Consider the following 26,171-nt stretch of genomic DNA (forward strand, 5'->3'; position numbering starts at 1 on the left):
ATTCTTCTTAAACACACAACACATGTAATCATCTTGTACAAATAAAATGTAGTGTATAACAGTGTATAGAAGTTAATTCTACCTTGGACATCTACAACATTTAAATGATGTTTACACATTGCATTATAGTATTAGTAATAATAATCGAATAATATAAATAATGTAATACTGCAGGGCTATTCTGCTGCAATAATATTATACTTTTACATTAGTAAAGTTTTGAATGCCACACTTTTACTTGTAATAGAGAATTCTACAAGTTGTTCTGCCACTTGAACTCAAGTAAAGGATCTTAATAATAATTTCACCCCTGACTGTCGTTAAATAACTGGGGCATTTCGTCAGAAATCAATCACTTTCTAAGGTCACCCCTTTCGATTTGAAAGGTGGCAATAACGATTTGTACCAAACGTCTTTGCTAAGGACAATTTCCCCACTGTTGAAGTGGAATACTTGACAAGATCCCAATGGCTTGCTGAGAATTCCTTTCTGAAGCTGCTTTTCAGTTGGGCAAGAACTTTACTAGTAACTAGAAATCTTCAATACTTTGAACCTATTTCCAGGACGAAGGTCGTGGCACGGCAGTTCTTATGCAACAACTGAAATAGAAGGACGAGTCAGTTGAAGCCGCTTTGTCATGACCTTTGATGAAATCAAAGACTATGTCACAGTCCAGTATGCCAGAGACTGGTTGCTCGGTATGGTGCTTTCTGTTTTGTTCATGTAGATTTATATTTATATATATATATATATATATATATATATATATATATATATATATATATATAAAAAAAAAAATATGAGAGGGATGCCCTTTTTTTTCACCTTACACCCTAAGATGTCTGTGCACGGCCCTGTAAGACGCCTGATTGATTTGGGCGATGTGTTCCCATTAGTGATCCACAGCAACAGTCAACATACTTTTGCTTCCAAATAAAAAGTTATGTTTTTCACATTTCTGGTGGTCCTTATGATGTAAATTCATTTTCATTTCCTGTTTTTTTTGTCATGTGATAATATACAAATCTGAAAACTGAAGTAATATTTCAGATTAAACTAAAATTCACAGCCAAAATTAAGGATTGTCAGAATGATTTACCCACCATATAGTTCTACTCAAAAGTATTTTATTGCTCAACCGATAGCAGACACATCATTCAAGAGATGAAAAGAAGTCTCTACCTAAAATTTAAAAAAGTCGGAGTTTGTGTGTTTTTAGTTTTAGTGACAACAATAAAAATCACACAATATACATATTTAATTATTTTAGACGAGAAATATTGAATTTGTGGATGACCTTGTTTGCTAGCTCTTTGATGATAAAAAACAACATTGTTATGTTTATTTTTATGTTTATTTTTGTCGACGATATGAGTCTCCTTTGATTTGGTCCTTCTAACACTTGCTCATAAATATTACACGCAGGGAAAAACAACTCAAATCCAAAAGGGTGAGTTCAGAACGTGATTATTTTTTGTAGCTTTGCCTTTTTAGGATTTTGACTATCTGTTTAGGAGGTAGCTCTCTTTTCTATGTATTGCCCTGAATGCCGCACGGGTTTCAGTTTCTGTCGTTTCGTGAGGTCCCGTTGTTTACTCTCGCGAGACGTTGAGAGGCGTTGCAAGCGGGGTGAAATCTCGGGAGCTGTCTAAAGGCAAGCGGAGAAGGGAACAAACAGCGTGAAGATTTACAAACGTACGTTTAGCAGGCGGTGACTCAGACGGTGCAACATTACGCAAATAGACAGCACCGTAACTTTTGATCAGTTAAAGTTCCCTCACGACGAGAAACGTTTAATTTCGCGTCACTTCTCGTAAGTTGGGTGAAGTTTCGCTGCACGACTCGGAGTGCCCACCTCGAAGCAAGAAAGTCGAGTCGGTGGTCTCAGTTGGTTCTGCAGGAATGTCGCAGAAAGAAAGACCCAAGTTTTATCGGGAGGAGGTCAACAAGACGATATGGGAAGTCCCGGAGCGCTACCGGAACCTGTCCCCGGTGGGCTCCGGCGCCTACGGGTCCGTGTGGTAAGTCCCTTCATGCGCTAGTTTGTGAACGTTTGCAGTCTGCTAAACTTACCCTCCTCCATTCATTTAGACGAGGCCTGTGCTACGGATGCTAAAGTTGGGTTAGCTCAACCCGAGCTAGCAAGGTGGAGCCACGATGTTCCCTTCAACGAGAAAAACTTGTTGACTTGCTATTTGCCTCTTGTAAAACTGGTATTTAACCCATGTAACTAGTTCTATAGTGACACGAGCCTCATTGCAGGAAGCTGCTCGCGAACAATAACGATAAACGGACGCGAGCCTTTATCTGATCGGTGTGCATGTTAACATAAAACAAGTAACGAATCAACCACTTTTATAAGTAAGCTACATAATGCAACTGCAGATTCTGGTCCCACAGGCGACATTACTGATATGTGGGTTTGGAAAAATAGATTTAATTTACATTATTAGTTTGTGAGGTTGCACCAACAGGTGATGTAACCCGAGTGAAGTTGAGTTGAGGTTAACAGATAATGTCATTGTTGGTTGGTGCGAAAATGTTTGGGGAAGATCTCGAGAACAAATAGTACACATATTTGTGGCCAAAAAGAGATGCATATCCTTTCATGGAAAGTCGTTTTACAAATTTAGAGTTGTGCTGAAATGATAGTCAACCACCAAACATCCATCAACTTCTTTGATTTTTTGTTTTTTTTTGTTGATTTGTTATCTAGTAAAGAAAAAAAATCCTCATTTTCAGTCTCTTAAAAGAAAGGATTTCATTTAATTGAAAAAGTCTTTTTTAATGATATTTTATTGACCACATTATGGTAATTCGGTTATTTGTTTACAAAAAAGAAAGAAGAAGTAACCGATAATGAAAATGAATTGTTAGTTGCAGCCCTATTGTAGACAGCCGTATAATTTTTTTATCTTTAATCCAATAAAACCAGGTAACTTTCCTGGTCATACAAGTAGTCTCATCTAAATATCAATGTTTCCAGCTTTAATGAAAACACCTATTTTTTTTAGGCAGCTCTAAAGTGAATGTTTTCACTAAGGATGAACGAATTTGCAGCACAGAATAATTTGCATTTACAGAAGATTGATTTTATTGTTTAGAAGACCTTGTAGCTGGTGAGGTGGATTCCCTTAATGCTGCTTCGTGGCAAAAGTGTAAGCTTATAGGACGGACCCTTTGCATTGGTCTGGTGATTAAATACATTGTGCTGATACTATCTAGGACACAACATGGTGAGCAGTACACTTAATTTAGTCGGCAGATGTTTGTTTTGCAAATGGAAGCAGACAGCTGTGCTGTTGCTGGGCAATAGGATAATCTGTTTCTGGTTAGATAGATTACTGTTTGCTCACCAGTGCATTGACTCCAGTTTATTGATACGGAAACTGCACAGCTTTTGCTGTTGAGACGACACATGCATACCAAAAACATTCACAGTATTATAGAAAACTAATAATTACACCGTTGACTGTATCTGAAAGTGACTCATACATCAGCATTATTTGTATATGTTTTGCATTTATACAGTGCTTTCATCCAAAGAACGTCACAGTTTGTCTTCACACACACTGGAGCTACCATTTAAGGCACTGGCCTGACCATTGGGAGCAATTTGGGGTTCAGTGTTGACATGTGGACAGAATGAGAACCGCTAACCCTGTGATTAATCCTGCTGTATCTACTGAGCCACAATATTAGTCATATTTAGTTGGTTATCAAAGTAGAAGTTGGGGTACCATCAAAGCAGTCAATGTCTGTGCAGCTTCAATTTTTAAAAAAATATAATTTCTGACATGTTTTTGCCCACATTTGTACTAGGATTAAGACATTGGTGTTGATAAGGATGGAATATATTATTTATCTCAGCTTCAACAATGTGTGATATTGGTGAATCCCTGGTCACACCGGTTTCTAGATCCCAGCAGTAGTTAACAGTGGCTGTCGATTGTCTGAGGCTACATCAACACTACTACGTCTTGATTTTAAAATGAAAGCGCTCTTCGTCCAGATGACCGTTTTTCACGCAATTTCAGAAATAACTGCGCCTGCAAATGCATATCACATGTCCATTTACATACACCGGGCATGTGCATGCTGGTTGCAAAGGGCTCCAATAATGGCTGGCCTCCTCTGCATGTATGCAGTAGGAGCATTATAGTATGCATAATTGAACTGCACAATAGCTGCTAGCATAGACCACAAGGACAGCAACGCCTGTAATTATCCATGTTGAAAGCCATCTCTGGTAGTCAAACCTGATGTTTGTTTTCTTTCGCGATAGGATTACATGATAGGGGCGTGTCGTACCAGGGAAGGACAAGTTGTGACTGATGAACATGGGTGCCTGCGTCAATGTTTCACATGTCAACCTCTCTGTTTTAGTGGTTCTAAAACACAGCAGTAGTGTGGACGCAAAGTAGATGACAGCAAAAGTTATGCCTTGTTTTTGTTTTGTTTTACGAAAACGTATTTGTGTGGATGTAGCCTGAGACTATGGTTAGGTGAGCAGGAGGAAGTCTTGGGTTTGGCTTAGAGACAGTCAGCCTTTAAGAGTGCAGGACAGACTGCAGGCAGGCCTGCCCCCAATCTGCTGAGAGATGACATTTTCTGCTGATGCCGCCCTTTTCCACAACCTTCGGCAGCTCTTAATGCACCTAATTTGGTTTAAAGAGCAAACGGTTCTTTTCCTCTGCCTAAAAAAAACTAGCTTGCTTTTTATTTTAAGCTAATTCCTGGTGTGTAGATTTTCATACCATGTAGATTCTATTCTTGATATAAATTCATGCAGACAACAAATGTTGTATGTGGGTAAGGTTACAGTGACCAGTGTATTATTACTGATGAGATTTCAGCTCTCATGTTTGTCCCCTCCCCGTCCCCCCCTACAGTTCTGCATACGACATGAAGATTGGTATGGAGGTAGCTGTAAAGAAGCTCTCCCGGCCATTTCAGTCCATCATCCATGCCAAGAGAACATACAGAGAGCTGCGGTTGCTGAAGCACATGAAACATGAAAATGTGAGTCGACTTGTTTCTCTTCCCTTTTATTGTCTCAGATGCTGAACAGTCATAAAAACAAAGATGTTTTATTTGCTTATGCAATGCCTATATAATGTGTTTGCTTGTTATCTTTCCTATTTACTTAGGTTTTTAGTTGCTTCCCATTGTTGTGTGTTTTGTTAACTCCAGTGGTTATCATATTTTTGCAGGTGATTGGCCTCCTAGATGTCTTCAGTCCCGCTACTAGCCTGAAAGAATTCAGTGATGTGTAAGTTGAATGTGTTTGTTTCGAATAACAACCAAATCCCATGCAAATGGTGTTCAACAAACTGCAGCCTTTAGTTTTACAGCAGCAGACAATCCTAGCTGTAGCTGGGAAGCACCTGGAGACAGGCCAGCTGACTAAACACACTGGAACATTGCTTAGACTGTACACTCTGTTAGTTATTCACTCGCTAGCTGCTACTAGAGTTATTTCACCACCAGCTTCCTTCTCTTTGTTTCCTGCCCGCTGGCTTTGTGAAACACATTGCTGGCAAACAGGTAGATATTGTTTATTGATGTTACAGTTTGTTAGAAATGGGAAGTGGACAGCTAGACGGTGACTAAATCCTCAAAAGAGCGTGCTGCCTCCCCCGACGTGTGGAATTTCTCTACACACTGAGTGACTTGTTTCAAGATCAAATTGTGACGGATTTCAGTCGACACCCGACATAGGAATGTATCTCAACAAAATACAATTCAGATCTCTCTTCTCAACTCATTTATGATTTCATACTTTTTACATTCCTGGATGAAAAATTATCCCTCAAGATTGGGCTCCAATTATTTTGCAGGACTTTGGGAGAGGGCGGTGTAGCACTCGCTTCAAGTCGGAGGCCTCTTGCTCAACAGCATGGACGTGTTTATTTCTAATGCCTAACATGCATGTCATTTTGTGTCTGAGGAAACCCACGAGGTAGCTGTTTGTTATGTTGTCTCGAGTAAGGACTCCAAATGTTTTATTGAATTATTCCTGACCACCTTAGATGACGTACATGTGCGATGAAAGTCCAAGTAATGCAGTGTCTCCTTTTTTTTTTTTCTTTCTTTATAAAAGACCACAACTGCTATAAAACACTGCAAGAAACCCAGAACACATTTGTGGTCTCAAGCCTCCTTGATGGCTCAGAATGTGTTGTTGTTCAGATTCATTCATACCTATATTTAGAGCTAGCCACTGTCGGATCACCCAAGATGCATTTTAGTACAGAATGTAAAAAAAAGGCTACAGAAATTGACAGCTGGGGCTGATGCAGAGAAGTGAACTGTGCTCTACTCATGTTCCCAAATAGCCTCTCTCCCATGCAGCTTGTCTACATGATCTTTTCATATTTTTCATGACAATGTCATCATGAAAGTGATGTACTATGGATAAATATCTTTGTGAATTCCACCAATTTTACTCTTCAAAGTCTGTGTACCGGTCATAGGGAGTCCTACTGCATAGTCTGTCGTGAGGAAATATTGATCTCTTTATCTGTACATCGGCTGGAAAGTTGGAAATGTTCTGAATGCAGTATGATGTCCAGGAAAATCTCAGATATTCAGGTACTTTAAGTATGGTTCCCCTTGGCTCTAAAAATAGTCACAATGCTGTAGTAAGGCTCCTCAGAGCTCCTGTTTCTATATGAGAGGAAAACAGAGGTCACTATTTATATCCCCGTTTTTTCCAAGGCGGGTGAACTTTGGAGAGTGTCTGTGTCCCTGTTTGCTGCTGAGAACAAGTTTGAGTGTAACCATGTGCTATTTTAAGGCCTCGCTCTCTGTGCTGTGTGAGAATAGAAGAGTATTCATGAAGTAGGTATTTGTTGAGCAGCAGACTGACGAAGCAGCACATGGCTTTGTGTCCTTTGGCTGCAGCATCCTGTTCTTGCCTTCCTTCACAAGTACTGTTTGGGCACTTTAAACAACTCTGGGATTATATTTGAATTATCCACTGATGCAGCTCCATTAAGCCCATTTATGTGGGTGTGTTAAATGGCGTTTCATTTGTGCAGGGCTCCGCCTTTCAGTGGCTCTGAAAAGAAGTGAGTGAAAAGAAGTAGCAGCTAAACTGGTTTAAGCTCACATAGATATATGGGAAATAAGATTGGGATTGTAAACAAACTCTGAGAAAAACATTTGAAAATATATGTTAATTTATTTTTATGAATTGTGAAAACATTGACATGCCTTCTGATATTTGTCTATTTCAACTTTTGTGATTGGCAGGTATCTTGTGACTCATTTAATGGGGGCAGATCTCAACAACATAGTGAAATGTCAGAAACTCACAGATGACCATGTGCAGTTCCTCATATACCAGATCCTCAGAGGGTTAAAGGTGAGGTTTTGGAGAAAAGGCTGTTTGTTTTCTTGCCAATAGTTAGAGTAGATTGATACCACACCCATGGATGAGAGGAGTATCAATTATGTCATCTAACTCTCAGCAAGAAAGCAAATGAGCCTGTTTCTTAAATTGTTTGTATCAATGGTTCCTACATACTGATAATGTTTAATTTAATGCACATGTTCTCTTCCATCTCTATACAGTACATCCACTCGGCAGATATCATTCACAGAGTAAGTGGCATGTTTGTTTGATGTCACTATGTCTCTGACCTTGATTAAATATGAAAGTGTGTCAGGGTTTATGACATCTTCCGCTTGGCAGAGTTTGGGCCGTGCCTTGTATAAACACTGAAGGAAAGGGAAGTCATAAACAGGACCTTTACTTGTACATGGTGTTAATTATGTAATGCTTTCATTCCTAGAAGAGATAAAGATTTCCGATGTTAGAATTACACTAAATTACATTTTGGCTTTTGTTTTTCAGGATTTGAAACCGAGTAATCTGGCAGTGAATGAAGACTGTGAGCTGAAGGTCAGTGAACAGCTGCTCGCTTGTAAAACATAATAAAAACATGTCAATGTGAGTCCCCAAATGTGAATATTTTTACAATATCTTTTGCACTTCAATTGCTCTCAGATTTTGGACTTTGGCTTAGCGCGGCACACTGATGATGAGATGACCGGCTACGTGGCCACTCGTTGGTACCGCGCCCCAGAGATCATGTTGAACTGGATGCATTACAACATGACAGGTAGATGGCGTTGACATGAACTTCCCCGAGGACGTTTTGCACCCATATGTCATAATCGTAATGCTTGTGTCCTGCTTTTCTGTGTTTCAGTTGATATTTGGTCAGTGGGCTGTATAATGGCAGAACTTCTCACTGGAAAAACTCTGTTTCCTGGAACTGACCGTATCCTTTTCATTTGAGAGTGCAGTATGTTAAGAACTCATATAGCTGGAAATACTCTGACGTGCCGTTTGCATAACAAATCAAATGGGTTAAATGCACATTTCCATAGTTGTAAACTAAAGTGTGATGTTGTTTTGCCAGCACAGTAGCAGAGACTGATTTGCAATGCTTTTCCATATCCTCTCATGAAAACCTGCTTTTCTGTTGACACATGATCCTGCCTGAGGCGTTTTTAAATGTAACACAGATAGTACCTGTTTTCACACTTCCCTCTGGCTTGACACATGCCCTTTACTGCAATGTTTCCACTGGCGTGCTTTAACTCTTCTTACACCGTCAGTATGCATCAATGACTCCGATCCACTCTCTGCCTGCACCCCTGCCAGTCTTTGCACTTTCAATCTGTGTTCAAGATTTAGTTTATCTTTCTCTTCCCCCAGTTGTAAATTAAGTGTACAAAAGGGCTGTCCACTGCTGCCACCTTTTTTGTTTTTTTTGGAGCTGTCCACAGGTTACATTTCAAATACTTTGTCCTGTGCAAACTTGCCTGCAGGTTTTTTCTTTTGCCTCGTCTCATGTGTGAAATATAAAGTAAATGTAGTGCCATTTTATATCAAAGATGTTTTTTGAAGTGGCATAAGTTTTACAAGGAGGATGAAGACTAACGGGTCAGATTACAAATTCTCCCTTGTCCAGTATCTGGTCTTCCTTTACCGTGTGCCGATAGACATTGATCAGTTGAAGCTAATCATGCTGCTCGTCGGAACACCAGGGCCCGAGCTCTTGATGAAAATATCTTCAGAGTCTGTGAGTTCAAAAAGACATCCAAGGTTTTTCTCTAACCAGTTTCTGCTCCAAACGTGCCACTCTTTTGTGCAATAACTTGGCGTATCTGTTACCTAACTGACAGCATGTTTTCTAGCCTTCAGCTTTGTGGGTTCGAGACTTGCTTTCTGCCTCTTTTTAAATTGGGTGAATTCAGTTTGTTTGTCATGATATGATTATGATACAGGAGATTGAGCTCTGGCTTTCACTGATTGACTGTAATGCAAAGTATTGTGTTGTGTCTTTCCTCTAAATCTTAACTTTTATTGTCACATTTTGCTTCAAAGCTTGAAGTTTGCTTTTCAACATAACATTGTAGTGCATCTAGAGTTTCGTCGCACAGTGTTAGATTGAGAAGCAGCTTCTTAACTTACTCTGCTCTGTCGCTATACTCCCCTTGACACAAGCTTCATAGATATAAACCAGCTTCAGCAGATAATGCGTCTAACAGGAACGCCCCCAGCATCTCTAATAAACAGGATGCCCAGCCATGAGGTGAGCCGGATCCACCGTTACTTTCTTTAAGACAGTAGGCCGGGGTGGGAGGACAGTCGGACATGCTGAAGTAACTTTCTTTTTGCTTTTAAAGCAACACAGCTGTTGGCTTAATATCCTATATTTATCCAGAGTGTTACACCAAAATGGTACCACACACACACACACCGTAATATTTGGTGCCAAGATTGAACTATGTTAATCTTTATTTAACTAATTTTAATAGTCTTAAGTAATAAGGCAATGCAGGTGGCCACATTGATGAAAGCATCACTCAGTTGATTCAGATAACTTTGGTCAAGTGGGGTGTAAGGAGCCGCACGGCCACCAGGGTTCACTACCAGGGATTTAGGATTTTAGTTTAATCCTGGTAATTGTGTGTCTGATACGCTTGCTGCATGGGATTGTGATTACCAGAGGTGGCGCTGAACCTGTGTGGTAAAGGCATTTGTGTGCTTGCCGTTTCACCCTGGTAGTAACAAATTGTCTCTTGAAAATTAAACGTGCACACTGTGCAATAGCTAGACTTTCTGTTGGTGATACAGGAGCTACTAACAGCACTTTCTGTATGAAAGTTGCTTTGTTCTGTGGGTTTCTTTCTTTTTTGTTGCACATTTCTTAAAACTTGCTGTCTTGCTTCTCTCAATATGTTTTTGTGTAATTTACATGTGGTTTTCCCATTTCAAATGATAGAATAATTTGCCTTTTTATTTTTTTTACAGGATATTTGGGGCTAATTATTGGTTTAATAAATAAAACAATATTTGTTTATTAAGTAGTTTTGTTATTGGAACTGTGTAGGAATAGAATTGACAAAATCATGATAACTTGGATATTTGAAAAAATTATTGCGTTTACACTAACCGTTAAAACCAGACAAGAAGACAAAGAGTCACACCACAATGTTTTTTGTTGACACCTTGCTGGTGTGAGGCTATTAGGTTTATTTCATACAGTTTAGTTATAAATAGAGAGAAATGTAAGAATTGAGCAGTAATTATTTGATGCAGGTGGATACATTGAGCAGAATTCATAGCATTAGAAAATATGTAAGCATTACGAAAGAGGCGGTACTGAATGTCGCCAACATGTTGCTGCTGGTAGGAGCTGACATTTGCTTTCCTTTATGCATTTTTGCAGGCCAGAAACTACATCAGTTCCTTGACACACATGCCCAAGAGGAACTTTGCTGATGTGTTCATTGGTGCCAACCCACAAGGTAGTACAATAAATCTGCTGTATTGGCTTGTATGAAAACTGCAGTTATTATTTATAAATTCCAATAAATAGTTTGGGCTTTTGTTTTCGAATAATATTAGTTTAAACTAAACTTTGGTCAAAACTCTCAAACTACATGACCGGATATATCATAGACTGTTTGTTTGAGATTTATCTCTCTTCCCATGTTGACATGTTTTTAAAGCTGTGGACCTTCTGGAGAAAATGCTGGTTCTGGATACAGACAAGCGGATAACGGCATCCGAGGCTCTGGCTCACCCCTACTTCGCTCAGTACCACGACCCAGACGACGAGCCCGAGGCGGAGCCGTATGACCAGAGCTTTGAGAGCCGAGAGCTGGAGATTGAAGAGTGGAAACGTACGTCATTATTCTGCACAAAAAGTCTAATGCTGTATAAAAACATCAAGACAGAAGCTTTTTCAGGTATTGATAGTATGGAATCCCTGATATATATTTTGATCTCTTTAATTCTTGCAGGATTAACCTACGAGGCGTTGTGTAGTTTTGAGCCGCCGGCCTTTGACGAGGACGAGATGGAGTAACGCGACCCACATCGAGTCCAGCCTCCGACAATTTGTAACAATCCCGAACATGTTTATTAGTGCAGTTATTATTCTTATTTATGAACCACTAATGTTGATGGACTGTTGCTGGGAAATGGCACTTCTTGCCATTAGTTGAAATCATTTTATATTCTTCAGATTTTTTTTTTTTTTTAAACATAGACTTTGATGACTTGTCACTGTGACACTGAGATGCTGAAACACCTGGACCTTTAGCTGTGCTACTTTGTGTTTTATGTACTATTGAATAACTTATATAAGCTTCTGTGTCCATCAATTAAAGGTAATATGCTAGTTTGCCAGTCGCCCTGCCAAGCTGTCACAAACGGCACGGAGTCACATGAATTTGTAAAATGATTCAGTTATCATAATTGCGCCTATATTTAAAAAGATATAACTGAAGAGTTTAATATTTGACAGAAGTAGATTTTATGTTTTTAGGTGTTTGATAATTTGACAACGTGCCTGCTCGGTGTAGTCACTGACCTTCAGTGCGCACCAACGGAATTTCACACATTTTAATGTTTATTTTGATAGTTTAGATGCTCTGTGAGACTCTTATACATATTTTGGCTACACAGGAAAATCTGAGCCTCGACTGTTTAAGGACAGTGCTATTCAACAACAAACAAATGCTCTATTCAAAACTATGTAAATATATGTGCGTTATTTTTTAAATCTCCGACTTATCTGAGTTTGTTATAAAGCAATCACTTTTATGTACATCAGTTAAAATCGTTGCCTGCGTTTGCGAGAGTGTGTTTTTGGTTTACAGGAAGTGTAAGTGTCATGTAAACCCTCTAATAGAAATACTGCTTCAATGTTTAAATGAGGGATGTCCGATGTATTTATACTTTGTAGAGGTGGTATTTATGAACAATCGAAAGATCCCGTAAACTATTTTCAGTCCAGCAGATTAACTTTTATCTTCAGTCCTTTGTTTAACAAAATAAAGACTTATTTTTAAGAGACCACTTTTCTTTTTTCTTTCCTATTTTCGTCACCAGTGCCAATCAGTCATTGATTTGATGTGAATGGACCTTTTTATTTAGCAATTTTAATGTATATTTTGGTTTCTCAACCACCTACGATGATGATGACTTGGGTTCATCTGTCCTGTTCATTAGCAAAAAATAACTGCAAAATACTGATACAATTCATGAACCTTAGATTGGCTGTTAAATTGCAAACATGACAAAACAACTTTGGTCTTTGCTTTTTGACTCCGGTGTGACTCAGGAGGGATGGCTGCTGCATTCTTTCTGTGGTTGAGCAGCACTTTTTACAAATGGAAATCAATTACTACATCAGCGGTATGTCTCTTAAGAGTCAGATGCCTATTAAGCCACAATTGCACAACACAATTAAAATGCTGACACAAAAGTATATTAAAATTAAAACATTTTTTCAACACATTTTGGACAAAGTACCAATACATTACAGTGCAGAAAGGCCAAAGTTATGTCTTTACAGTCATTTAAACGGTCCAGATTACGGTTTGTGTCTTTAAAATGTCCTTATTTGTATATATTTTAATCATTGTTAACCAAATATAAAGTATAAAGGACAATCTGCTCCTGCCTATCATTTCTCTGCACTCTACTGACAATTGTAGTGTTTTTTTTGTTTGTTATTTTGTACAACAACCTGGCAGCTTGTGTGCGATACAAATGTAATGTATCAGTAAATATAAAAACGTATAACTGGCCATAACGGCTTCAGTGTTTCATTACAAAAATAAAATGTTTCGGTGCTCAGGTGGAGACATCACTTGGGAAGCTCCCCCTTGAGCACCCGAGCCAGTGCGCAGGCGCGGAACATTCGATCGTTGGTGCTGTAGCTAAGGGCTAAGCTACGGATCCAGCCAACATGGAGAGAAAAGGTAAATCTTTACACCAGCGCGCACCGTGTGAGGGATGTTATCCCGTGTGTGAGTGTTGACACCGCGGTGGATATTCCTCCGGGGTCGCACATGTAAAGTGTAGCCGAGCTGCATACATTCAGAGGGCGGTTTAATTGAACGCGTCTGTCACGCACTGCTGAGCTACGTTAGCTCTCTGGACATTAGCTTCACTGGGACATGCCAGGATTATGTCGCTGCGTTTAGCTTTTCTAGCTCTGTCCGCTCCACGCACAGCCTAAAGCACTCACACCGGCAACCGGCCGTGTGTGTTCACCGACCAGACGGCGTAGTGGCTTCATGTCACGCTGCCGCTGGTCCGTGAGCAGAAGTAGCCGAGTGATGCCCGTCTGCTAGCTCAACGGCAGACCGCTCATCTAGCCGTGGGGACCGACACATGCACCTGAAATGTAATTTAGCTCGATTGTGGTTGTTGCAAATACGATATACTACGGTGCATGATGACCGCGTTCATGAGCTGCAGGGTGGGATGACGCTAGTGTGTCCTCCGCCTCAGACAGCGTTAATCTGTTTTGTGTGTGTGTGTGTCTGAGTGTCAAGGAGACAACAAACGGCAAGCAGACAATGGCGAGATAATTGGTTCCTGGTTTTTTTTTTTTGACAGTTCTGGCACTCCAGGCGAGGAAGAAGAGGGGGAAAGCAAAGAAGACCAGCAAAAAGTAAGTGTTTTTTATATACCCCGTTTTAAGCTCTTTAACTGGTACATGACACCATCAAGCATGCGTTTTTAGTTCAGTCAGAGGTGGTTGTTTGTTGCATTTTGAACGTGCAGTTCATGGTCCAAAGGTTTAGATTTAACCTGACACGAGGTCCTTCACGGCATGCTTGCACTTTATTTTGGTCTGTGCAATCCAAAAATAAAATAGTGTAAGACTAATTAACATATTGGATCATGAGGTTGAGCACTCTGGGTTGGTTTAACTAGCTTTCCATATTTGCATGGGGTTCAGGTGAGGGCATTAGCATCTTTCACTGTTTTAATGAGATATAAGTTGTAAGATATCCGTATAGAATGTCCTGTATGTAGTGCTCGAAATAAGCCACCCGAAGGCCATGTCCTACTACAAAAATAGTTTATGAATGATTGTATTAAGATAATGTAAAAATCAGGGCTCAAAATATACTACTCAAGTGTTGATCTGATTGTTTTGATGCACCTCACAATTTACTAATCATGCCATCAGTGGCAGCCTCCGTAGTGTTGCATAACCGCCTGTGCTATATTTAAAACCAGAGAATGAAGAAGCCCACATCAGCCCACCGAAGCATGGTGTTTAACTGAAAACGGCACTATTGCACACACTAAACCCCCGACAGTGTTATCTTCGTGGCTGAAACGGTGATGTCCATCAGGCAGAGGAATCATATATTACTAAAAAGCTAAATTGAACTTAAAACGGTGTCGTTGCATGCCATGGTTATGCTTGCATGCTGAGCGCAATGTCTATAGAGGGCCACCAACCCTTCAGTCAAAGACATGGCGCACTGTAGAACCTTTAGTTCTGAATCAGTGGTCAAATATTAGTTTAATTTAAGCCTCTTAGGGAAATCAGAGCAACTTGAATATTTAATGCATAGTTTCCTTCTCAACAAAATTGATGAGCACCAGCAAAAAGTAAGAGCATCCACCCAATATGAGAGCAGCCATGTATTTCCTTTTCATGAAAAATGTAGTAATGGGTGGTTGGTCTGGCTTCACAATTAAATAACAATATTCCTTTTAATTTCTCCCTTTATTCATTCTTCAATAGTCAGTGAGGAGCTGTGGATGAGTATGATAATTGAGATTCATTGTTACCAATTCAATCAATTTCAAATGGAGAAAAACAGCACTAAAGATTGAGATTTCAGTTAAAGATAATTTAGTAATTAACAGCAGCTGTTTGTTATTTCATTGGTGCACAAGCATGCCTTTAAACCTCTCTGCTTCAAATAACCTTGTCATGCACAAATAAGTAGGTTGCAGATTATGTGAAAAGCAGCAGCTCATTTGTGGGACATTACAGAGACACTGCAGACGAGTTTGGGAATTTACTTGAATTTGATCTCAGCTCTCTTGTCTCCCATGGTGATGAACAGCCTTAATCTGCTGTGAGGAGTAAGTCACATCAGGCTGTCTGGCTTTCAAGTTAATGTCAGGAACTGAACTGTTGTTTAACACAGATTATAGGATGTTACACACAAATACACAGGCAAAGTGCTCACATGCCAGATAGATTTTTATTACAATATCAAATTACTGAATATTTCTCATTTCAAGAGTTGTATGACTAAATTAATAACACATTAAATGATGAGTTAAACTCATTAAAATGTAATATATCCTGTTCTGGAGATCATTATATATTAAAATTATACACATTTACCACCTGTCGTTCAGTGACTCCAACTTTGATAAATTGTGAACTGCAATCATGGTCAAAACACCCGTAACTACAGATTTTGAAAGAATCAAAATATATATATACCTACCTAATTGCTTCCTTATTAATGATGAATATATATTTTCTTTTTCAACCCAGCTGCAGTTATTTTACCTAGTCATTTGTTATAGTATTTGTTTCCAGCAGGTACGGTCTGTTCAAATTGTTGTCACCTCCAAATCTGGCAGATTTAGCTCTGAGCATTGCTTGCTTTAAAAAAAAAAAAAAAATGCCGTTAAAGTTTGCAGTCATTTTAATAATACATTATTTATAATGGTGTTAAACATTCATTTAGATTAATATTGTAGATGTATTCAGATGGTTAGACATTGACAGATACAGCTTTACTAACAGCTGCTCTATTGTTATTGTTATGTTTTGGAAACGGTTACCTGTAATGCATTAAGCAGGATTGGGGTGGTTAAGGTTACAAGGTGGAGGCAAATAAAAGATAACTGTTATCTCTTTAAAAGAGAGAATTTACCACTATTAAGAATTTATGTTTATTCCCCCTACCACTGACAGTGAGAGTAACTACACAAACACTGTCGATGCAGCTTATGACATACGCCCTTTCCTCCCTTCTGGCTGGTTGACGTAGAACACATCACCCGTGCGCCAGCGCTGGAAAGATGCCACAGACTCCAGAACAAAGACTCCAGAACACTGGAAAATGCAGATGGCATTCCCTGTCAGCAATAGGGTTAATTAGCATTGTGTGAACTCGTTTGGCAAGGTCTTTACTTAAACAGACTTTCAATAATAAGTAAAAGTCCTGCTCTACAGCTTTAAAATACTTCTGTGCCCAGGCAGAACATAATATGTACGGTACTCTGTTCCTAATGAAGTCTAAGATAGTTGGTTTGCATGTGTTTGCCCATCAGGCAGCCTGTAAATTCCAGGGCTCGACAGCATCGCCAGCAGGAAGCCTCGCCTCAGGAACCCGAGGAACCTGAGGAGATCCTCGGCTCTGATGATGAGGAGCAGGAGGACCCCAACGACTACTGCAAAGGCGAGTCCCGTCTTATTCAGCATGCTTACCTCTGCAAAAGTTTTTGCGCTTTTTAAATTGAACAAACTTACCCAATAACTGAGTTATGCCAGTGTATTGCTTTCATTTATCGAGTATTGCTGTTATTAGTTCACTGACTGACTGACTGACTGTCTGTCTGAACTGTATTCAACATGCATTTCCAACTCTTCTAGGTGGCTACCACCATGTGAAAGTAGGAGACCTTTACAATGGAAAATACCACGTAATCCGGAAACTGGGCTGGGGACACTTCTCCACCGTGTGGCTCGCCTGGGATATCCAGTACGAGAACAACTTTACTGCATGTTCTTAGTGCACTGTTTTGTTTTTGAGGCCTGAAGTTGGATACAGATTCACTTGCAGCTGACTCAGTGCTTCCTGTTAGCGAACGTTACTTGCTCTGTGGTTGCAGGGTGAAGCGGTTCATTGCAATGAAGGTGGTGAAGAGTGCGGAGCATTACACGGAGACGGCTGTGGATGAGATCAAGCTCCTCAGATCCGTGAGTGGAAAGTTTTTAGTTCAAATTGGAAAGCAGAGTAAATGTACTGATCAATGCTGACACTGTGATCACAGTTCATGATAACACACATAACACAAGGACAACCGGGTCTTTCTTGCAGTAAACACATTGGACTTACAATACTGTGTCACAATACTCAGTGTGTATGTTTAAGTAGTATTACATGACTACAGATAAAGAGACATGCATGCCGACCCTGTATCGGTCCAGTCTAACATTAGTAAGTGTGAATTCTGATTGTTTGGATTGCGTTGTTTTGTTTATTTGTTGTCAGGTGAGAAACTCAGACCCCGATGATCCCAACCGGGAGATGGTGGTCCAAATGGTAGATGACTTCAAGATCTCTGGTATCAATGGAACCCGTATCCTTTCAATCCAGATATTTGAAATGCTTCCAGGTCTCTTTTTTAATGCTTCAGATTTGAATTTGATTCCTTTTTAATTTCTTCCTGCTGGAAAGAATAAAGCCTGTTAATTCTTAGAAAAATTCTCTGACGGGTCGGATCATTCTGTCCCTGTGTGTCAAATTTAGCTGTGAAAGCGGTATGCAAGTAGCAAAGTAAACAACAGGTGAGGGTTTTACTGAAAAGAGTAAGCTAAGTAAGATCTCCTGATTGCCACATGGAGCGCTGCAGCTGAAATATGACACTTCCAAACAACACACCCTAGTGTTTGCATTCTGTCTAAAAAATGCTAATGATAATCATGTAGGTGAATAACCACAAGGCCTCAGCATGTTTCAGTAATTGTTTTCTTCTAATGGGTTTTCATTTTGGATTACTTGTTTTATCTTAACTGCTCTGATCTTCAGATGTCTGCATGGTGTTTGAGGTGTTGGGACATCACTTATTAAAGTGGATAATAAAGTCTAATTATCAAGGGCTGCCCCTGCCGTGTGTGAAGAGCATCATAAGACAGGTAACATTACACCCACAGTATCACACACACTCTGTATGGCTGGCTGGCTGACTGACTCCTGATGCAGGTTCAGTCGTAGCTTCCAATCATTTACATAAGCCAGGTAGCCTCCAGGGTGTGACAGGTGGAAACCTGTCAGGGTGGAGTATTAAGTGGTTGCATCATTTCTTTTTTCAGCCAAGGAGCTTTTGTTGTAACTTATTCAACAATGTTGATGTAGACTTTGCCACTATGTATTGCTCTTATTTATGCTTTTGATAATTGTTTTAATCAAGTCTCTCATTTCATTTGTTTGTCAAGATTTGTGTTCCCATAAGGCACACGTGTGTATCAGCTTTTTAGTCTATATGTTTCATGCATACGTTTTTATATTTGATCAGTTCATAAATACAGTGAAGCTTTTACAATCTGTCAATTATTTACCATTCATTACTTTTTCAGGTACTCCAAGGCCTGGATTACCTGCATACAAAGTGTCAGATCATCCACACAGACATCAAGCCAGAGAATATCCTGATGAGTGTTGATGAGCCTTATGTCCGGAAGCTCGCAGCTGAAGCCACAGAGTGGCAGAGGGCTGGGGCCCCGCCTCCCTCTGGTTCAGCAAGTATGAGACAAACACTTGTTCATATGTACATTCATGAGCTGCTGTGGTTACAGTTTGTACTCATCTGATATTCTCTTTCCAGTAAGCACAGCACCTGCTCCAAAACAGGTACAGCCCTTTTTATTATTTACTGTTTGCGTAGAATGTCAGCCTCCCACATTTAAAGAAGTCCCACAACTATGTATTTATCCATGAGCGCCATCTTGTTTCTTATATTTATCTCTGACAGACAGTAAAAATGTCCAAGAACAAGAAGAAGAAGTTAAAAAAGAAGCAGAAGCGTCAGGCAGAGCTGCTGGAAAAGTGCATCCTGGACCTCGAGGAAATGGAAAAGACCACAGAAACACGAGAGGATGAAGAAGATGAAGATGAGGATCCAGAGTCTCCAAAGGGACGAGCCTGCGCTCCACTCAGACAGGTGTCTATTCTGGAGCTCGAAGATGAGGAAACAGAGGGTAAGGAGTTACGATTGTGAATCCGTAATACAATCCTTGGTATGAGTCATTTGCAAAGAAATGTCACCGTTTTTTTCTTGACACTTTCAGAGAGCAGTGTGAATGCAGATTTCATGAGGGTGGGACCAGAGGGGCTGTTGGAGTTTATCTGTAATGGCCATGTGGAGGCGGACCAGAGACAGTCCCAGTGGAGGGACGAAGACCAACACAATGGCAACACAGAGCCCACAGAGAAATGTGCCATTCAGGAGCAACAGACAGAGTCCCCAGTTCGCCTCATCTGCAACGGCGTGGACTCAGCAGATCTCAAGGAGCTGGACACTGACACTGAAGGCGATGGTGCTCACAACAGTGGAGTAATGGAGAGACACCTTCCTGTTGGGCTTGAGGAGGGAGAGCTGGAGCAAAGCATTTTGCAGGGGGAGGACGAAGACGGACCCGACAGCCTGGACGGTCAGTCAGCCAAAATCAGTACATCTCATAACTGCAAAGAGTTTTTTTGGTAGCTGTTTGCTCTGGATAGGCTGCTTTGAAAATGTATTAAAGGCGCATCCATGTGAACATTAATTGTTAAGCTCTTCTTTTATTAGATGTTTTTTCCATTCTTGTCTCTTTCTCTCTCTCTCTGCTATGTTATAGGCAAGCTGACAGCAGGATCCCTGCTAGTTAACCCCCTTGAGCCACTCAATTCGGACAAGATCAAGGTCAAGATTGCAGACTTGGGAAATGCTTGCTGGGTGGTGAGTAGCCTGCTAATGACCTGAGGGATTTCCTGATTAGGCATGAAGCCTCCAGCTAGGGACACATGCAGTGTCATCTCTCTACCAAAATAGACATACTTAAATCTTCCATCCCATTGTTTAATTTGTTGTATTGATTTAAGTTTTGAAATTGTATTGTAGATTAAGTTTGATACAGTCGTCCTCGGCTTGGTCACTGTCGTATATTTTTTAATCTATTTGAGGATTTGTTTCTCCCCCTCTGTCTCTGCTTCTCTCAGAACAAGCACTTTACAGAAGACATCCAGACACGGCAGTACCGGTCCTTAGAGGTGCTCATCGGTGCTGGATACAGCACACCGGCCGACGTCTGGAGCACAGCCTGCATGGTGAGAGATTGCATCAAAACCAAAGAAAAGAAAACATCCAATTTACCTTGAGCTGTTATGAGTGTGCAGCAGGTGGAGCTCGGGAGTAAATCTCATCAAATGGTTTCCTTTTCTGTGTTTATATTGATTTTGTTGTCTCCTCAGGCCTTTGAGCTCGCCACAGGGGACTACTTGTTTGAACCACATTCTGGGGAAGATTATTCCAGGGATGAAGGTATTGCTGGGACTTCCTCTTCCTCTCTTTCTCCACTTGCATCTGCACAGAATCATCCTTATTACTCATGTAATAGTATTTTTGAAATATATGCTTCACTGTTAAGAGATTTAGCATTGGTGGCAACTTTTAACAGTTATTGCTACTGTGAAAAGCTTCATGAAATTCGCCCTCATTGTTTTTTATTGCCTTTATGAATTATTTAAAGAGTTTTGAGTTAGCGTAAAACATTTCAGTGCACATTGTTTAATTCTCCACAATGCTAACACTTAAATGAGGTACTCTATTACAAATGACTCTATTTCAAATGGTCACACATTTAGAACATATGTAGATGTTAATGATGTAATGATGAGTACCAACATTCCTGTGTTTATTTCCTCTAACACCTCGAACCACTTTTGCTACACTGGAGACGGGGCCATCTCTGATTTACTTGCGCATCTTTTCTTCATCTCACTCTCTCGCAAAGTGTCATTGTTCTCGTCCTCATGCTTTATGTAAATGTTGGCCTGCTGCTTAGCTTGAGGTTTTTGTACCGACTCAATACTGTTACAGCATGTCAGGTATGTGCTCAGGTTCAACCCTCCGTTTATTGCTACATGCCCAGCAGCTGTGAATCGGCTTCTCCACCTACAGTACACAAACTCATGAGGCTATTGCCCAATTCTTCCACAGCTTGCTCTGTTGTGTGACAGTTAAAAGAAAAAAACTAATCACTCATCCTGTATCAGAATCTGCTGTACAAGTTTGTGTGTATGCCTTTGATGGCTGTGCTTTAAGTCTTATAATCAGTCTGATTCAATCTTTGCAGTTGTTTTTTTTTTTTTTCGTATGTGAAAGTGAATGGCTTCATGTATTCACATGTTTGAAGCGTTTCATGTGAAAAATAATATAAACTTCCCATTCTTATGCTTCTTGTTATACAAGGCTGTGATCATCCATTGTTCCTAATACCTTGTTCCACATGACTGTTTGCCATCCCTTCTCCAAACTGTTGCCCTCTGACTTTCTATCTCTCCTATGATGTGCCTCATTTCCAGACCATCTCGCTCTCATGATTGAGTTGCTCGGTAAAATCCCTCGTCACTATGCTCTGAGTGGGAAATACTCACAGGAATACTTCACCAAGAGAGGTATGCAACCTCTCTGTCTGTGGCTCGCACTGGGAACGGTGGATGGGCAGGGAGGAGGAAGGTTCCTGCACATACAGAGCTACCAAAGTTGTTGGTGTATGTAGGCCAGTGGGAAAAATAATGAACACAGACCAATTAATTTGAACAGTGCCATCAGACATTGATTCATGTGTCAGAAGTTCTGTCTGCTTGCAGAGGTACACTCAGCGCCTCCTTTTTTGTAGCCAGATGACTTGGCTGGATACTTGATACTGTATTGATGACTGTAGGGAGAATAATGTCGGGATTGTTTCCGCCATCGGTTGGTCAAATGTTTTTCTTACTAATAGCCTGGAAGAGTATATGATATACAGTAGTACCTCATCCCTGGCTTAAAATACTTTGAGAACATTTGGGCTCCAGAGAGCTCCTCTGTCAGACAGTTGGTTGTGTTCAAGAGCTTCTGCAGGGCAGAGGATGCCTGTTTAAAGGCTTAGACCTGAGTCCTAGTCTGGATGCTTGGAAAACCTCCCTGCTGCTTTCACTAAGGCACAGAGTCTTGATACGGTAACATTTGTACTGATTTAGTGCACCGATTGATTTAAAACAATTTATTTGTTGATATGATGAGGTCTTTAGAGTGCGAGGAAAATGTCAAGACCTACATGTTAATCCACAAAAATGAGGATACAGCTCCAACGGGTGTATAAACAACAACATGTTTACAAACACGATTAAAACACTGACATAGCTTGAATATGAGCAACTGCAGGTGTATTCTTTGCGCTTGAAGGACAGGCTTAACGGTTAGAGTATGATTACAGATTTTAGAACGAGTATTGATTCCACCCTAGTTGTATGAATTTGTCATTGACAATATGATTATTTTGTTAATAACCATCCAGTGTCTGACTGCCGTGACAAAACTGAAGCTATTGATTCTTGACACATGGAGCTGGAAGAAATTTAAGAACCATCAAGCTCTTGTAATGTCTGGTGGCCATTTTCGATAGACTGATTTGAAGCTGCAGGTGTGTGCTCCCCAACCTCTGCAATGGTCTGACCTTGCTCCTCCTCAGCCCTCCACCCACAGCCCCAGAGTGGGCCTCTGCCCACTGCGGGACACTGTCTGACGAATCTGTTGTTTGTCTTGTCTGTCTTGTCCCTCTCCTCTTGCAAACGTCTGCCGTGTAGACCATATAGCGCTGATAATTGAGCTGCTGGGGAGTCTCCCACGCAAACTCATAATGACTGGCAAATATTCCAAGGATTTTTTCACCAAGAAAGGTAAAACAAAGAGTGTCGATTAGAAGAGGTTTTCTTCCTGTCGTTTAAATCATGCCTTAGAGCTTCTGCTAAGGTTTTCACATGGCTGTTTTATGAAATTTAAACTTTTATTGTTAAAACGTTTCCAATGTTAGGTTTTACTATTCAACTATTTTCTGTTTTGGAAATCCATTGACAGTTGTTGAAGTAAAAATATTGAATGTATCTCATATTTCAAGGTTTGAATATGTTTTCACAGACTTCTCGTTGGTAGTGAATTCACCAGAGGTGTCAAATGTATTCACATTCATTACTCAAGTAGAAGTATAGATACTAGGGTTTGAAAATACTTCTGTAAAAGTTGAAGTATCAACTCAAGCTTTTTACTTAAGTAAAAGTGTAAAAGTACTGGTTTCAAAACTACTTAAAAGTATAAAAGTAATGTAAGGGGAATGTTTTTTCCATTAAGGACAAACTCTTAAGCCACGTCTCAGGGGCCTATAGTGCACTACCCCACCTCCCCCCCAAAACAATCATTTTTCTAAGGGCCATAATGACTATAATGTTTTAAAGTGTTATGTTGAAAAATGTGGGATGCACTAGGCTACCCGTTTCAGCTGCATATATGCCCATTTAAAACTATCATATTTTATTACAATGCAAATACATTAAAGTACCATATGTGTACTACTGAGCATTAACATGCGTTTCATGGAGCGGAAGACATGATAACTAGTTTCCTATAATTATTGTAATAGTGCAAAATAGGCGGCGGCTCCGACAAACACTTAAAGCTGTGGTTCTCAAACTTTTTCTGTAAATAACATAATTGTGTGACTCATCTGTGCTTTTATAAATAACACAATAAAGAAAAGTAAATCAGATTGCCCCATCAGACAATGTTTTGTGTAAGTTCTATCTGTGCAAAAAATAACTCGTATTTAGTTACTACTAAATAGCTCATTGTGGAAAACAAGAAGCTTTTAATTTTTTTTGCCAAACAGAATGAGTGCAGATATGTGAGCCATCAGGTTGTATCAGTATTAGTGGCTGCAGTGAGCTGCTTTCCTCTACACACGTTATAAACGGGGTTGTAGATGTGATACGGCCTCTCTCAATTCATGCTTCATATTAGCTTAGATCTGTTTTTTTATTTTCAGAAACGCAACAGCAGGAAAAGACGAGCTCACGGAGCTCACGGCGTTGCGTCAAATCGCGCAAGCGTAACCTGTTAACGGCGTACCGTAACCATTTACCCGAAAGTACAGGCATTTGTCCATGTATTTATTAATGACTTCGTTTTATATCCGTGTACTTTGTACTTTTGTAATATGTGAAGCCAGCAGCTCATTGTTGGTAGAAGACACGAGCACTTTGGCTCGTTTCACCCGGAGCAGGAGAGCTGCTCCGGGTTCAGAGAGCTGCTCCGGGTTCAGAGAGCTGCTCCGGGTTCAGAGAGCTGCTCCGGGTTCAGAGAGCTGCTCCGGGTTCAGAGAGCCGCTCCGGGTTCAGAGAGCCGCTCCGGTGCGAGGAGAACTCCGGTGCGAGGAGAACTCCGGTTGCTCCTCACAGGAGAGCTGCTGTTGCATCTTCACCCTGGAAGCGTTTAAAACGCTATATAGCGGTCTACTTTTCACGCGACATATTTTTCAACGCTCTCTGTCCGCTGGTGTGTGCTCAGTGCTCACCTGTGTGCGCACGCATGTATCTGTGGGCAACGGGGCGGAGAGGTTTTTTGTGTGTGTTTTTGAACGATGACAAGCCGGAGTGAAAACAAACCAAAATGAAATAGTAACGAGGCTATTTTTAAAATGTAGGGAGTAGAAAGTACAGATATTTGCGTGAAAATGTAAGGAGTAGAAGTAAAAAGTCGTCTGAAAAATAAATACTTCAGTAAAGTATAGATACCCAAAATGTCTACTTAAGTAAGGTAACGAAGTATTTGTACTTCGTTACTTGACACCTCTGGAATTCACAGATGGGGATATTTGTGCTGTATTCCTGCACGGCTCGTTGATGCAGTGCTGTCTGTCTGCAGGTGATTTGAAACACATCACCAAGCTGAAGCCGTGGGGCCTGCTGGAGGTGCTGGTGGACAAGTACGAGTGGCCCCGTGAAGAAGCCGAGTGCTTCACGGACTTCCTGCTTCCCATGCTGGATCTGATCCCGGAGAAGAGAGCGACTGCCGCAGAGTGCTTGCGTCACCCCTGGCTCACCCTCTAGTGGAGACCTCCAGCCATGGCACCTTCCTTCCCTCCCACTCTCTCCAGAGACTGCAACAGATCACTTTCCAATTTGGGCATATCAGATGAATATTTATTTATCTTTTTTTTTGGTTTCGTTGATTTGGATTTCTTATGTTCTTGTTATTGAACTGATGCTTCTCTGTATGTTTGCTTTGTATTTGTTGGTTCTTCTCTCAGTGTGATGCCGTCAGGAATCCAGTGGTTTATATTACTGTGTGGTCATGTTGGCTCCAATCTGCTGTGCTCCGTTCACCCAACCAACTAAGCAAACCTGTTATTGTACTGCTAGTGATTCATCCTTGTTTGTTACACTCCTGCACTAAACAAATTAAGGATATGTAGCCTTCCTTGGTCATTCTGTCCCCTTTAAAAGGATCCGCTATTACTTCTTTTCTCGTGCAGTGTTTTTTTTAATAATACTTTTATCTTCTATTAAACATGTAAGGTAAACATTTCGTATTTGTAAAGTAGGCTTAGCAAGTTGCACACTGGGCTGACATGTACACTGACTGTGGTAATATTCACAGCATTTCTCCAGATAGTTTCTTATAGACATCAACTGTCTGATATTGTAGGTCATATTATTTAGCCATAACAAATCTGTTGTCATCTGGTACTTAGTGTGGTTAGTTAATTATAATAAATGAGCTCTTTCATTCTCATGGGAGGCTGGTATTCTAATACAAATCAGGAATCTGTTTGGAAGGTTTCAACAAGACATGTTAAGAAGCCGTAGTCAAAGAAAGAAAAAAAAGTGAAAATAAACTGTATATATCTGTACCAAAGAGTTTGCCTTTATGTATATTACAGTTATGTACAGTTTTTAACAAATCTTATATCTTAGCTAAAGTTATTTAGCTGGGTAGCTGTGTTTTAATAAAGTGTATGAAGATGTGTTGGAGCTCGGTTGTTTGTATGGCCAACTGTTCA

The 26,171-nt window shown here is 40.3% G+C and overlaps 2 protein-coding genes across 4 annotated transcripts; both read left to right on the plus strand.

Annotated features, from left to right (window-relative positions):
• The first annotated feature begins 1,673 nt into the window (after positions 1 to 1,673).
• On the plus strand, positions 1,674 to 12,386 carry mapk14a (mitogen-activated protein kinase 14a). 3 transcript variants are annotated; one of them, XM_079225752.1, is made up of 13 exons: positions 1,674 to 2,021; positions 4,893 to 5,022; positions 5,214 to 5,272; positions 7,258 to 7,369; positions 7,579 to 7,608; positions 7,862 to 7,909; positions 8,015 to 8,129; positions 8,220 to 8,291; positions 9,019 to 9,121; positions 9,524 to 9,611; positions 10,752 to 10,830; positions 11,035 to 11,208; positions 11,329 to 12,386. In XM_079225752.1, the coding sequence occupies exons 1-13, from the start codon at positions 1,903 to 1,905 to the stop codon at positions 11,391 to 11,393; spliced, it is 1,194 nt and encodes a 397-aa protein (XP_079081878.1). In that variant the 5' UTR covers positions 1,674 to 1,902; the 3' UTR covers positions 11,394 to 12,386. The 3 variants fall into 3 exon arrangements, with proteins under 3 accessions (XP_079081878.1, XP_079081879.1, XP_079081880.1); XM_079225753.1 differs by lacking the exon at positions 9,524 to 9,611 and having other exon boundaries at positions 9,019 to 9,098; XM_079225754.1 differs by lacking the exon at positions 9,019 to 9,121 and having other exon boundaries at positions 9,532 to 9,611.
• Positions 12,387 to 13,249: 863 nt separating this feature from the next.
• Positions 13,250 to 26,136, plus strand: srpk1a (SRSF protein kinase 1a). Its single transcript, XM_079226671.1, has 16 exons — positions 13,250 to 13,296; positions 13,940 to 13,994; positions 16,643 to 16,770; positions 16,965 to 17,073; positions 17,204 to 17,291; positions 17,587 to 17,674; positions 18,124 to 18,230; positions 18,672 to 18,837; positions 18,920 to 18,945; positions 19,067 to 19,292; positions 19,383 to 19,745; positions 19,932 to 20,032; positions 20,293 to 20,400; positions 20,545 to 20,614; positions 21,658 to 21,750; positions 25,034 to 26,136. The coding sequence occupies exons 1-16, from the start codon at positions 13,284 to 13,286 to the stop codon at positions 25,216 to 25,218; spliced, it is 1,926 nt and encodes a 641-aa protein (XP_079082797.1). The 5' UTR covers positions 13,250 to 13,283; the 3' UTR covers positions 25,219 to 26,136.
• The last annotated feature ends 35 nt before the right edge of the window (positions 26,137 to 26,171 follow it).

Source organism: Taurulus bubalis (genome assembly GCF_910589615.1).
Source record: "Taurulus bubalis genome assembly, chromosome: 11".
In the NCBI taxonomy this organism is placed as follows: Eukaryota; Metazoa; Chordata; class Actinopteri; order Perciformes; family Cottidae; genus Taurulus; species Taurulus bubalis.